The sequence below is a fragment of the Mustela lutreola genome, chromosome 10 (assembly GCF_030435805.1).
Source record: "Mustela lutreola isolate mMusLut2 chromosome 10, mMusLut2.pri, whole genome shotgun sequence".
NCBI classification, from domain to species: domain Eukaryota; kingdom Metazoa; phylum Chordata; class Mammalia; order Carnivora; family Mustelidae; genus Mustela; species Mustela lutreola.
The window spans coordinates 85,440,104-85,453,278 of NC_081299.1; the positions used below are offsets into that span (position 1 = coordinate 85,440,104).

Sequence of the window (13,175 nt, forward strand, 5' to 3'; positions counted from 1 at the left end):
ACATTTAACCAAGATAAAATTTGAATGTGGTTATAACTGTGTAATCTCTGGTGCCTGTTTGAATCATACCACTAATCTGTTTACCATTTCTGTTGATGAACACTATCAAATCCTAAGTACCTTTCAAACATAAAGTGTATTTTTTGGATTATGAAAGTGATACATAACCTTAAATGCACAAAGAAAATTACAAATAACCAATAATCTCATCCAGGGAGTCACTTTAAGTATTTATTTTGGGAATATATATTGCTAATATATTTATATTAATATCACCCATAAACATACATTATACATTAAGTTTAACTAACATATTTTAAGTTTAAGACCAAACCACTGATACAACTTAAGCATACTTTTTATTCCTTGGCATTTGTACCTTTTCTTTTTGTTTAAAGATTTTATTTTAGAGATAGAGCCCAGGGGAGAAACAGAGGTAGAGGGACAAGCAGACTCTGAGCTGAATGCAGAGCCTGATACAAGGCTCAATCTCATGACCTTGAGATCATGACTTGAGCCAAAATCAAGAGTCAGACGCTCAACATACTGAGCCATCCAGATACCCTGCATTTGTACCTTTTCAGAGCATTAAAAAAACTCTATAAACACTTTAATAGCTGTACAATATTCCATTCTATGGATATATTATAATTCATTTAAACCCTGCATTACTATGGATAGGGACTTTCCAATTTTTCACAATTAGAAATAAATCTATGATTGCTTTTGTACACAGACATACATCCAAAATTCAGATTATTTATGATCAATTATAGGTCAAAAAATGTAAACAGGGATACCTGGGTGGCTCAGTAGGTTTATGTCATGTTGGGTGTGGAGCCTAGTTAAAAAGAAAAAAAACAAAAAACAAAAAAATAAACAAATACAAAATGTGATGTAAGTTGCAAAATTACATTCCAAAAAAGTACCTATTCAAAAATTCTTAAAAGAACAGGGGAGTGTCTCCCTCACACAATACTTGGAATTTTATATATATTATATATAGAAGTATGTGTGTGTGTATAATATATACATAGAATTTTATATAACTACTTTAAAATTCTCTCATTTTTTGAAAAATGGGAGGGAGAAGGCAATAAAAGAGAGAAAAACAGAAAAAGTTCAGAAAAGACTGAAAATGAAGGTGGGAAGAAAACCCTGAAGGAACAATCAAGAAGAATAAAGAGTAAACTGGGAAAGATGCTAATGTAACTGTTGAAGAAGGTAATTAAACACACTGAAGGCAATTAAGGCAACAAAAATAAAGGACTGGTTTTATTCCAGTGATATCAGAATTTTGGAGTTTTTGTTTAAAAACAAAAAAAGGAAAGGAAGTGTGAGGGACACAACTACAACATGTACATTTTCTACTTTGTTCACTGCAGGTAATTCTGATACACACTAAAATTTTAAAATCACCACCTATAGAGCACCTGGGTGGCTCAGTCGGTTAAGTATCTGACTCTTGATTTCAGCTCAGGCCATGATCTCAGGGTCATGAAATTGAGCCCTGAATCAGGCTCTGCACTGGGCATGGAGCCTGCTTAAGATTCTCTCTCCTCTTCCTCTGCCCTTTCCAGTACCAAACCCTCCCCACACACCAGCTATCCCTCCAAACAAACAAACAAACAAAATCCATTATCATTTATTATATTAAAGTGGAAAAATTACATGATTATTTGATTAAATCCCTCAAAATCACTTCATCTAACTTAGCACTCTTTGGATTAACTCTCAAGACCCAGAACAAAAGACAACTTTCTCAGATGCAGAGCAAACATCATTCTTGAAGATGAGATACTTTGGGGTGCCTGGGTGGCTCAGTGGGTTAAGCCTCTGCCTTCAGCTCAGGTCATAGTCTCAGGGTCCTGGGATCGAGCCCCGCACTGGGATCTCTGCTCAGCAGGAAGCCTACTTCCCCCTCTCTCTCTCTAACTGTCTCTCTGCCTACTTGTGATCTCCCTCTGTCAAATAAATAAATAAAATCTTAAAAAAAAAAGAGGAGATATTTTATTTATCAAAAAAAGAATAGAATGAGGAAAGGATCCACTACTATTTAGCATTTTTCTATACAAGAAAAAAAGAAATTAATTTTTAAAAAATTACCATTTTTATACATTATATATCTACCTGAAAAACCTAAGACAATCAGCCCTAAATCTATCAGAATCGATATATATAATGTACAATTAATGAATATGACATTAATGCACAACAGCATCAATCAGAAAGTTATCATAGTGGTGGGACATACTCCAATTTATAGAGCAAAAAACTGTAAAATCTCTTAGGCAAAAAAATTTAGTAAGAACTGTAAAAAAAAATAAAAAGAAGAAAAGGAACAAAGAAATAAGACAGAGGGAAATAAAAGGCAAACTATAAGCCTGTTTTAAATAAGACCTGAATAAAAGAAAAGATATTTCTAACCCGCTTCTGGGTTAGAAAATCCCAAAAGATATTAGTTCCCCCCAACACTCCAAAACAAACTCAAATATACAAAGGAATTTAGAATATATTAAAGGTTGCATTTTTAAATCAGTGGAATATATGGTATTAGAACAAATGACTGACTTGATATCAAAAAATACCTATCTCATATTGTACTCCACAAAAATATACTTCAGATTAAAAGTTAAATACAATATATCCGACAAAGGATTCATGTCCAGATCAGACAAATCCGTAAGTAAAATACTAATAGTCTAATTTAAAAATGGGCTAGGAGCACCACAACTCAGTTGGTTAAGCATCTCCCTTTGCTTCAGGTCATGACAGGGTCTTGGGATGAAGCCCCCACATTGGGCTCCGGACTCAGCGTGGAGTCTGCTTTTTTCTGTCTCTGCTACTCCCCCAGGTTGTGTTCTCTCTCTCTCGTGCTTGCTCACTCTCCCCTTCTCTTAAATAAATTTTAAAAAATCTTTAAAAATAAACAAAAATAAAAATGGGCTAAAGAGGCAAATAGGCAAGAGAATTCTTGAACTTCCTATGAGAATATCCAGGTGGTCAAGATGCATATGAAAATGTGTGCATTATTATCATACACCCTCAGAATGGCAGTGTAAACTGGTATTCCACTTTAAAACAAAGACTTATCAACAACAGCCAAACTGTGGTAAGAGAGCAAATATCCACCAAATGATCAATGTATAAAGAAAATGTGGCATATATACACAATGAAATATTACTCAGTCACCAAAAAGAATAAAACCTTGCCACTTGCAATGTGGGCGGAGCTAGAGTGTATTACGCTAAGTAAAGTAAGTCAGAGAAAGACAAATACCATATGATTTCATTCATACATGCAATTTACTAACAAAACAGATGAACATAAGGGAAGGGAGCAGAAAAGAGAGAAGGAAGCATACCATAAGAGACTCCTAATGATAGAGAAGAAACTGAGAGTTGATGGAGGGAGGTGGGTGGGAGACGGACTAAGTGGGTGATGGGTATTAAGGAGGACACTTCTTATGATGAGTACTGAGTTTTATATGTATATGATAAATCCCTAAATTCTACTCCTGAAACCAATATTGTATTATATGTTAACTAACTTGAATGTAAATAAAAATTTGAAAAAGAAAAAAAAAAAAGAAATAAAATGAAGACTATAACAAGAGACAAAGACACTGTATAATTTATTAAGGAGTGAATCCAACAAGAAGATATGAAAATTGTAGATAATTACATACCCAACATATATTTTATTATGCACCCAACATACTTGGGGAGCACCCAAACACATAAAGCAGCTAACAACAAACATAAAGTGTTGGTGAAGATGTGGAGAAAAACGAACCTTCTTGAACCTCATGTAAACTGGTGCAGCTGCTGCAGAACAGTATGGAGGTCCCTCAAAAAAGTTAAAAATAGAAGGGCACCTGGGTGATTCAGTCGGTTACGCATCTGCTTTTGGATCAGATCATGATCCTAGAGTCCTAGGATTGAGACCCACATCCGGGCTCCTAGCAAGGAGTCTGCTTCTCCCTCTCTATGCTGCTCTTCCTGCTCATTCTCTCTCACACACGCTTTCAAATAAATAAGTAAATAAATCTTTAAAAATATATTTTAAAATAGAACTACCTATAAGGGCTCCTGACTGGCTCGGTCAGAAGAGCATGTGACTCTTGATCTCGGGGTTGTGGGTTTGAGCCCCAGATTGGGTATAGAGATTACTAAAGAAAATAAAGGTTAAAAAAAAAAACCTGCCCTACGATCCAGTAATCACACCACTGTGTATTTACCCAAAGAACACAAAAACACTAATTCAAAAGGATATATGCACTCCTATGTTTACTGAAGCATTAACTACAATAGCCAAATTGTGGAAGCAGCCCAAGCATCTCCCAACAGATGGATGACGAAGATGTGGGGTGTTTGTGTTTGTGTGTGTGTGTGTTCCATTAGATACAAATATATATATATAAAACAGAACACTGTTCAGCCACAAAAAAAAAAAAATGAAATCTTCCCATTTGTAACAAGATGGATGGAGCCAGAGTACAATGTTAAGCAAAATAAGTCAATCAGAGAAAGACAAATATCATACGATTCCACCCATATGTAGAATTTCAGAAAAAAAGACAAACCAAAAAAGAGACTCAAAATTACAGAGAACAAACTGATGGTTATTTAAGCAGGGGTGTGGGGTGGAGGGAATAGGTAAAACAGGAGATGGAGATTAAAGAGTACACTTATGTTGAACACTGAGTAATGTATATTATTGTTGAATTACTGTATTGTAAACCTGAAACTAATATAACACTGTATGTTAACAATACTGGAATTAAAATTAAAAACTTAATAAAGATGAAAAAAAAAATAGGGGGAAATAAATACTGTCATACCCTATCTTTTAGATTTGGTAAAATCTTTTTGGCTAGCATATTTGCAATATCCAATAATATCTTATATAATAGGTATACTGCAATCTCACTTCTAGGAACAAAGAATGTTCATTGCAATATTATTTGCATAAGCCAAAATAATGAAGCATTTAAATGTACGTCAGTTGGGTAAGTAGTTAATTTATGTTATACCCAAATAATGAATACTATGTAGCCGCTAAAAAGGAATATCTGAACTGATAAAGAATGACCTATGATGTCATGTTAGGTGAAAAAAGTTACAATCAATATACACTGTAGGACCCCATTAGCACAGAATACAACCAAAACCCACTATCCATGTACAAATATATGATTTACATACTTCTAAATTTGTAATTATCAACAAATATTTACAAAGGACATATTATTTACATATAAAGAGAAAAGTCTGGAAAAACATATCAAAATGTTTATAAATTACCTCTATGTAATAAGAATTTTAAGGAGTAACTTTATTTTTTATATACTTCTGTAATGTTTGAACATATTAAAACAAGCATATATTACTTTTATAACAAAGTGACTAACAGCAGCAACAAAATAATTTTCTATTTTCTTTAATGTTCATACCTGCAAGGCCTTTTCTTTCTCATTCGTCAGTTCCTGGGAATGTTTATTTGACAATGCAGCTGTGTGTGATGCCCATTCATTCTGCAACTTATCTAATTCTTGGATTTTTTCTGATAATGTCTGTATTAGAGTTCAATTCAAAATATTAATTAAGTCTTATGAATGTTATTACCTTAGAACATGACAATATTTACAAAGGATATTAAAGAAAAGGAATCACAGCTTTCCAAAACATCAAAGCCTCTTCCTACACAGATTTTTTTTTTCATTGGAGGAAATCAAGATTAGAATAAAAGAATTTTAGAGCTAACATGGCCCAGAAGGCAAGCTTAACTATCTTTAACCTTTTAGTTAAGTCTGGCTCTTCACCACCCAATCTTCTCCTGTGACATTAAGAAATAAAGCAGCCCAGGATAGAGCAAGTCAATTGCATGGAGTGGTTCACTTACACACAATCAAACTGATGGGCTATGTTGTTCAGGACAATTTCTGCCTGAAGCCATGCCACTTATCAGATACTGGGGTCCTCAGTTTTAAGGACTAAGGGCAAAAAGTAGTAGCTCTGACTGAAATGATAATAAGCCTATCAGAGTAAGTCATAACACTCGTATGCAAGGGAAAAGGTTAGAAGATACGAACTGAAACATCATTTTAGACAGGGAGGTGTGAGATGAAAAAAAGAGCAAAGAACTGACATATGACAGGTATTATATATTATTTAATGAAGACCTGGAAGGTAACAAATGTTTGGATGGAATCAACTATCAGAGAAAGGATTAGATTAAGACAATTTACTCATAGGAGAAAGGTGACAAAAAGGAGAAGGAAATCAAAGATAACATGCTTTAAAAAATAATACACAAAAGCCTGGATAGGATTCGAGAAGTAATTCAGAGCCAATGTTTAGAGGACTCACAAAGACAAAATGAAATCTGAATTACCTTTTGTGTGAAATTCAGTTGCCTAGTAACATCATCTAGTGATTGAATCAATGATAATTTTTCTTCCTATTTATAAAATAAAATTACACAGTTTACAATTTAATCATCTATAGCTGTGCTACTCAAAGTACAGCATCAACATCACCCTGAGAGTTTGTTAAAAATGCAGAATTTCTGGTTCCACTTTAGGTCTTCTGCTTCACAAACAGAATGAGCAAGATCTCTAGAGGATTTATGTACCACTATAATTTGAGATGCACTAATCTATAGCTTTGACTAAAACGACTTTTTGCAAACTATAAAGAGGTATCCTAATATTTTTTTCTTGCTCCTTATACCTTATAAAATTATTGGGCATTTTGTAATTTTCAATATACACTTTCATATCTTTTTCCTTGAGACAGGTGTAATACAATAGTAGATATTTCCATACTTATCTACCAGTTGATGAAACCATGGTATAAACAGTTTAAGTGACCTGCCCCAAGATCACAGAAAATTAATAAAAATGATGGGACCTAGTTTCTCAATTTTGGGCCCAGTTCTACTCTCACTGTATCTTGATTAAACGGAAAAAAAAAAAAAAAAACCCAATAAGGTAAAAATAAATTCCTTACATATTATAAAAACTTACTAGACATCTTTAAAAATACTTCATTCTGAAAACAAAAACTAATAGCACTATGCTCTTCAGTGACTTATCAGAGACTTCTGGTACTTATTTTTAAAAGAATAACTTGAATTTAAATCTTACCTTGCTACATTTCAAACAGCTGGCTAAAAACTTCTTTATTTCCACATCACTTCCAGGTAAAAGTTTTAATGAGAGGTGTGTAAGATGCTTAAAAGGATTTGTCTCTACCACATTTAAAAAGGCAGGTGAGTTATCCAAAATAGGTGATGGAGAAACTAACTGTAGCAAAAACCTTTGAAAAGAAAGTATCACAAAATAACAACACTTATGAGACAATGAAATTCTCCCACTGAATAAATGCCAGTGAATCATCAATGATTAGAAACACTGGCAGGGGAGCGCCTAGGTGGCTCAGTGGGTTAAAGCCTCTGCCTTCAGCTCAGGTCATGATCCCAGGGTCCTGGGATGGAGCCCTGAATTGGGCTCTCTGCTCGGCAGGGAGCCTGCTTCCCTCTCTCTCTGCCTGCCTCCCCACTTACTTGTGATCTCTGCCTCTCAAATAAATAAATAAAATCTTTAAAAAAAAAAGAAACACTGGGAAAGGGGGCACACTGGAATCACAGGAGCCAATATAAAAGGACTCCCAGTGGTAAAACTGGATAGATAAGCTAATAGCAAAATGAAAAAACTGAGCAAGAAACATAGAAAGGATTTACTGTAATACACTGAATATACAAATGTTCATGAGCTCACAATGAAAGACAAAGCAGAAAAATAAAACCAAAAACCCACTGAAAGCACAAAAGTAATTAAAATAACAACTCTTTACTCTAAAAATTGACAATTTAAAAGAATTAAGCATTTATCTTTTTCTTTCCAGAGTAATCAAACAGCCCAAACTGATGAGGAAAAGTTCTCCTTTATAAAAGAATTATACTTAATAAATATAAAAGGAAGGATAGAATTAGAAATGCATAACTTTGTAGTTCCTAAAAAAAATAAGTGATTCAAACAACAATCATCAATTGATGAAACCAAAAGACAAAAGGTTAGTCAACTTTACAATGAAAGGATCAGGCTTTAGTATCACACAAACATGAATATACACATACAAACACAAACTCATTCCTCTTATCCAAGTTCATTATAAAATCATGTACTTGATGCTGTTAAATATTTCAGATAGTTATAATGTCTGTCAAGACATGAAAATTAAGGAGTAAATATTTTTATTTTAACCATGATTCTTAAAATTTGTTATTTAATAGCCCTAAACCCAGTTAAAAATAGGAGTACTTAAAACACATACAAAGTATCTTGCCATCAATTTGTCTTACAAAGAAGAGTTTGTCTTGAGAGAATTCTAATGACATAGTGCTCTCATGAGACTTACCTTGGAATTTCTTTGGCTTGTTCTTGAGTACACTGCTGAAGGAGATCTATAAATTTCTGTGGGAAAGCTAAGAAGTCTACCAGAAGGCCTTGCTGGAATTTTAAACTATGCAGAAGAAAAGAGTTTTAAAAAATTTAATTACTATCTTTAATTATAATTTAAACCCTAAAATATTCTTTTCTTCTTTACCAAATACCCATTAAAATCAAGAACTAGAGAACTTTTTTATAGAATTTATCCCATGGGAGGGGAAAAGTCAATATATTTAGCTAAAGCTCCAAATTCAAGCTGTTTTAAGCAGAATTCTGATAAGCTATAGAATATTTACTTTCAAAAACATCCTGAATAATTATAGTATAAACAGTCCAGCATTCTCAAAATACCAAAGGTTCATAATACGTTGCATTTCAAAGACAATAGTTCCAATACATTAATAAAACTTACTTCCTAGATTAAATATAAAAACAGATAAATAGATTTAGTTACCTCTGAAAATCTTCCTCGGAAATAACAAGGTTATATAGAAAAAATGGATCAGTATCATCAGTCAGACGGATAACTAAATCCTAAAAGAAAGATTTGATTTTTTAATGTTTTCAATAGGTAGGCTTTTAGAGAAATTTCTTCCTTCTTAGAAGTGGAATTATCCAATAACAACAATGTATCACCAATATTCTTCAGGTGACTTTGTTTTCTGGTACAGCTGGATTTCCATTAGTCTTTAAGAGACTTAAGAATCTTAAACAGGGATAAATATTCTGCTCCTTGAGAGCCATGTAGGAGTCTATACAAACTAATTAAATGCTAGGAGTTGAAGGCTGAGGAATACCATCCTATTAGAGGCTTGGAAGAATTGAGACCTAGTCCTTGCTGCACTATACCATGATAATATTTTACCACTGGCCACATCATATTCAATTATATTTTCAGTTTCCCACAAGTTAACTGTCTAATACTTCAAAAGTGCCAATTTATCAGCTGAAATGACAAGCAATCATGTATCCTAATAAAGGAGTATTTGCCTCTCAGGCAGAGGACAGAGGTATCAAGTAACATGTTGCCAGGGCTTCTTCCTATGGGCCTATTCTCTCCCTCCAGGTGGCCGGTGACATGGAGCTCCATCTGTTTTCAGTTTCACATGAAGTAAATATCTTTCATAAAGATCACTTTCTACATAAACTTACAATACGGCAGAACATCACAGCAGCTAAAGCTGACAGGAAGTACACAGAAATTATGTACTTTAGAGAACACTTATGTGACGAAAACAAGCATAGCAACAAGATGATGGAGGCCTAATGAAGAACTAAACAGTACTCAGGTTAAGAATAAGCTTCCACTTTGAAATAAAATCTACTCATGGCTACAGAGGAACTGCGAGGGTCCTAGAAAAATCTGAACACGTACGGGTAGAGATAAAAAATGAAGAGGAACAGCAGGCCTAAGGAATCATATGTAAAAAATATAACATATAGTCTCTACTCCAGAAATTAGCAATCTGGGTATTTGCTCTACCTCAGAATGTCCTGTTCTTTAGGCAGCTTCTCCTGCAGTACTTCTTGAAATTCACCCCAAGATGCTATAAAAAACTGAAGCTACTACTAATACTACAAGGTCCTTGAATATCATGTTTAGGGAAAGCTGATACAGAGAAAACAGATGCTGTACTTCTTAGTCATCTTGTCTGTATCCAGATCACTGCTAATGACTCATACTTTTGAAGATCATATAGGACTGATGCTCTAAAAGCCTCCCTTCAAAAGGTAAAGACTCAAAAATATCTCCTTTGCAGTGCTTCCATTCATTCTAACCTCACATGTGCAACATGAAATGCCAATTCTACAGGGTAGCAATATATATTCTAGCAACTTACAAAGGTATTGGGCAAAACTAACCAATTCTCCCAATCCCCAACCGTTCCTGTATGCTTTAGAAACAGATGGTACAGGGGTACCTGGATGCCTCAGTCAGTGGGGCATCTGACTCTTCATTTCAGTTCAGGTCATGATTTCAGGGTCGTGAGATCGAGTCCTGAGTAGGGCACACTCAGCGAGGAGTCTGCTTGAGACTTTCTTTGTGCTCTCTCCCTCTGCCCCTTCTCCCACATGCACACTCCTCCCCAACCAAATAAATAAATAAAATCTTTAAAAAAAAGAAGAAGAAGAAGAAGAAATATATGGTATAGGGGCGCCTGGGTTGGAACCTCTGTCTTCAGCTCAGGTCATGATCCGAGGGTCCTGGGATAGAGTCCTGCATCGGGCTCTCTGCTCAGCAGGGAGCCTACTTCCCCACCCCACCCCCCACCTCTCTGCCTACTTGTGATCTCTGTCAAATAAATAAATAAATAAATAGAATCTTTAAAAGAAAAAAAAAAAAAGAAGAAATGTATGGTATAATAATCTCTCAGTCATTGTCTTAGTAGATTCTACCACCCCAGATTAGCAAGTTACAAACTGGCCCAAAACTGAAAAGCAAGTTGGTGTAACAAAAGAGCTCACATTCTTAAAGAACAAAAGTAGTAATAATGCATAGAAATTACATTTCCCCCCAAAAATGAAAATATTTCAAAAGAAATTAATACCAACCTTTCTGTGAACTGGATTGGAAACTGACTGTAGTTCAATGCTCACTCTAACACTTACTCTCCTGTATGAAAAAATATACCCAATTGTCAGAAACATTCGTATGGAAGGAATTAGCACTCATTTGTCCGAGCTGAAGTTTTCAGTCTTAAGCTGTAAGATCTTCCACTGGTATTCCCTAAATTATGAACAGATATTTCGGAAGCATACCAGATTTTAAGTTTAAGTTCTTGTTCTTCCACTAGTAACTAATCAGGTTTTTTTACCAGAGATTATATTTTTCTCTCCTGTAAAATGGGATTGTTGCGAGAATCAAATGAGATAAACGATGTGGAATTCCCATTACTAGCCTGGAATATAACCTACTGCCCAGATCCTGAAATAGCACCTACTGAAAGCCAAACAAACCAATGACTTAATAACAATTTCCTACATTTAAAAAAATTTACCATTTTAAACGATCTAATTGATCCCATTTAAAAAACTGAAAATGTGAAGCAGTACCAGAATACACGGAATGTTTACAATCCAGGAAGTAAGATAACACATTCCCCTCCCTTATACATACACAAAATCTACCAAATACATCTGCTCAATATAGTCCCTATCCAATACATCCACGGAAGTACGTCAACAGTGTATTATCCTCCTTAACCTAGAGTAACTCTAAACTTCAAAAAAACCCGTAGCTTTCCACATTCTCTGTTGCATCTCAGAGAATTCAGCATCAGACAGAGGCATATAAATCAAGGTGCTCATAACCATTTATCAAACTGAGCAAAGATGCTTAAATGATCAAGGAAATAAAGGGAAGAATTGGTGAAAAAACATCTCAGTACAAAAGTTCTATATTTTGCTAGAATTAAATAACAATGGCTGTTCCCTGATGTGTAGGAAACAAAAGTAAATAGAATTTTAGGCTATTCTTCCAAAGTTGTTTTAAAATTTTCCCACATTCTGCTACTTATTCAGTGCAGAAGTAAAAGGTATAGACCTAGCAACCAAGTGTTGGAAAAACTTGGTAACAGTTGACCAAGAACATTCAATTGTCCAATTTTTTTTATGTTCCAACTTAAAAATAATTTTTTTTGGCATTTTATGTCATTTTAGTTAAGCTTCCTATTGAACAAATGATTGGATGCTAAATCTTAGTATGATGAGGTTACCATATGATAAGGTTACCATAACTTACGTTATCTGAAAAAGAACAAGCAGCACTGGCAAATACCACAGATAGGAAGAATTATTTTTAGAACAGAAAATGTTTTTTATTTTCCTATTATCTAGTGCAATATATGTGAAACAGATTAGATTTCTACTCTAATTCTACTTAAATGAAGTATTTTGGGGATGTCTGGGTGGCTCAGTCTATTAAGTGGCTGCTTTTGGCTCAGGTCATGATCCCAGGATTTGGGATCAAGTCCTGCATCAGGTTCCCTGCTCAGCAGCAGCTGCCTGCAGCTCCCCTTGCTTGTGTGTGTGTGTGGCTCTTGCTCTCTCTCTCTCCTTCTCTGACAAATAAACAAAATCTTTTAAGAAAAATTAAGTATTCTCGGGGGAAAAAAACTTTCAATTTCCTAATCTGTAAGATAAATGAATTGAGTTGGGTTTTGTGAGGACCTTTCCTGATCTATATTGTCATTAAGCTTGGTTTTTGTCTTGCAGTTTTTTCTAAAACATCCTGCCACAGGGGATGTAACACTGCAGTAGGTAACTTTTTAGGGTGACATACACTTTCAAAAGTCCTGTCATACTTGATAAATTTGTTTCAAAAAAATCAAAAGATCATTTAGCAAAGTATTCTTTAGCTACTACTGGAAGAATCACATTAATATAATTTAAGAAGGATATTAATGATATTGTTGCATAAATTCCAAAGGTCTATAATGCATTACTTTCAGGAGAAAAAGGGAGGAGGAAAGGCCCATAGATTAAACCTCTCCTTCCTGCCCCAACATCTACTGTAGAAAAACCTGAGCTTTCAGAAAATATAGTATCTGAAATCACAATCTTATTTTCTCCATTAAATAGTTGTCAGAGGGACAATATAAAACAAATCAATAAAAACTCATAAAAATGCTATTTCTCAAAATAAATGTCATACTCCGAACAATGGAGAAATTTACATAACATCCTCCCTCACAGTCAGATTTGGCATTATCAGAATTG

At 34.4% G+C, this 13,175-nt stretch overlaps 1 protein-coding gene across 1 annotated transcript in view; it reads right to left on the bottom strand.

Moving 5' to 3' along the window:
- The window catches only part of SASS6 (SAS-6 centriolar assembly protein), a 45,342-nt gene that overhangs the window by 28,865 nt on the left and 3,302 nt on the right, over window positions 1-13,175 (bottom strand). The window contains exons 2-7 of the mRNA XM_059138076.1: window positions 11,010-11,070; window positions 8,911-8,990; window positions 8,425-8,529; window positions 7,152-7,323; window positions 6,398-6,463; window positions 5,457-5,576 (exon numbers count right to left, since the gene is read on the bottom strand). Coding sequence (XP_058994059.1) covers window positions 5,457-5,576; window positions 6,398-6,463; window positions 7,152-7,323; window positions 8,425-8,529; window positions 8,911-8,990; window positions 11,010-11,070 — 604 coding nt within the window. The remainder of the gene's footprint in view (window positions 1-5,456; window positions 5,577-6,397; window positions 6,464-7,151; window positions 7,324-8,424; window positions 8,530-8,910; window positions 8,991-11,009; window positions 11,071-13,175) is intronic.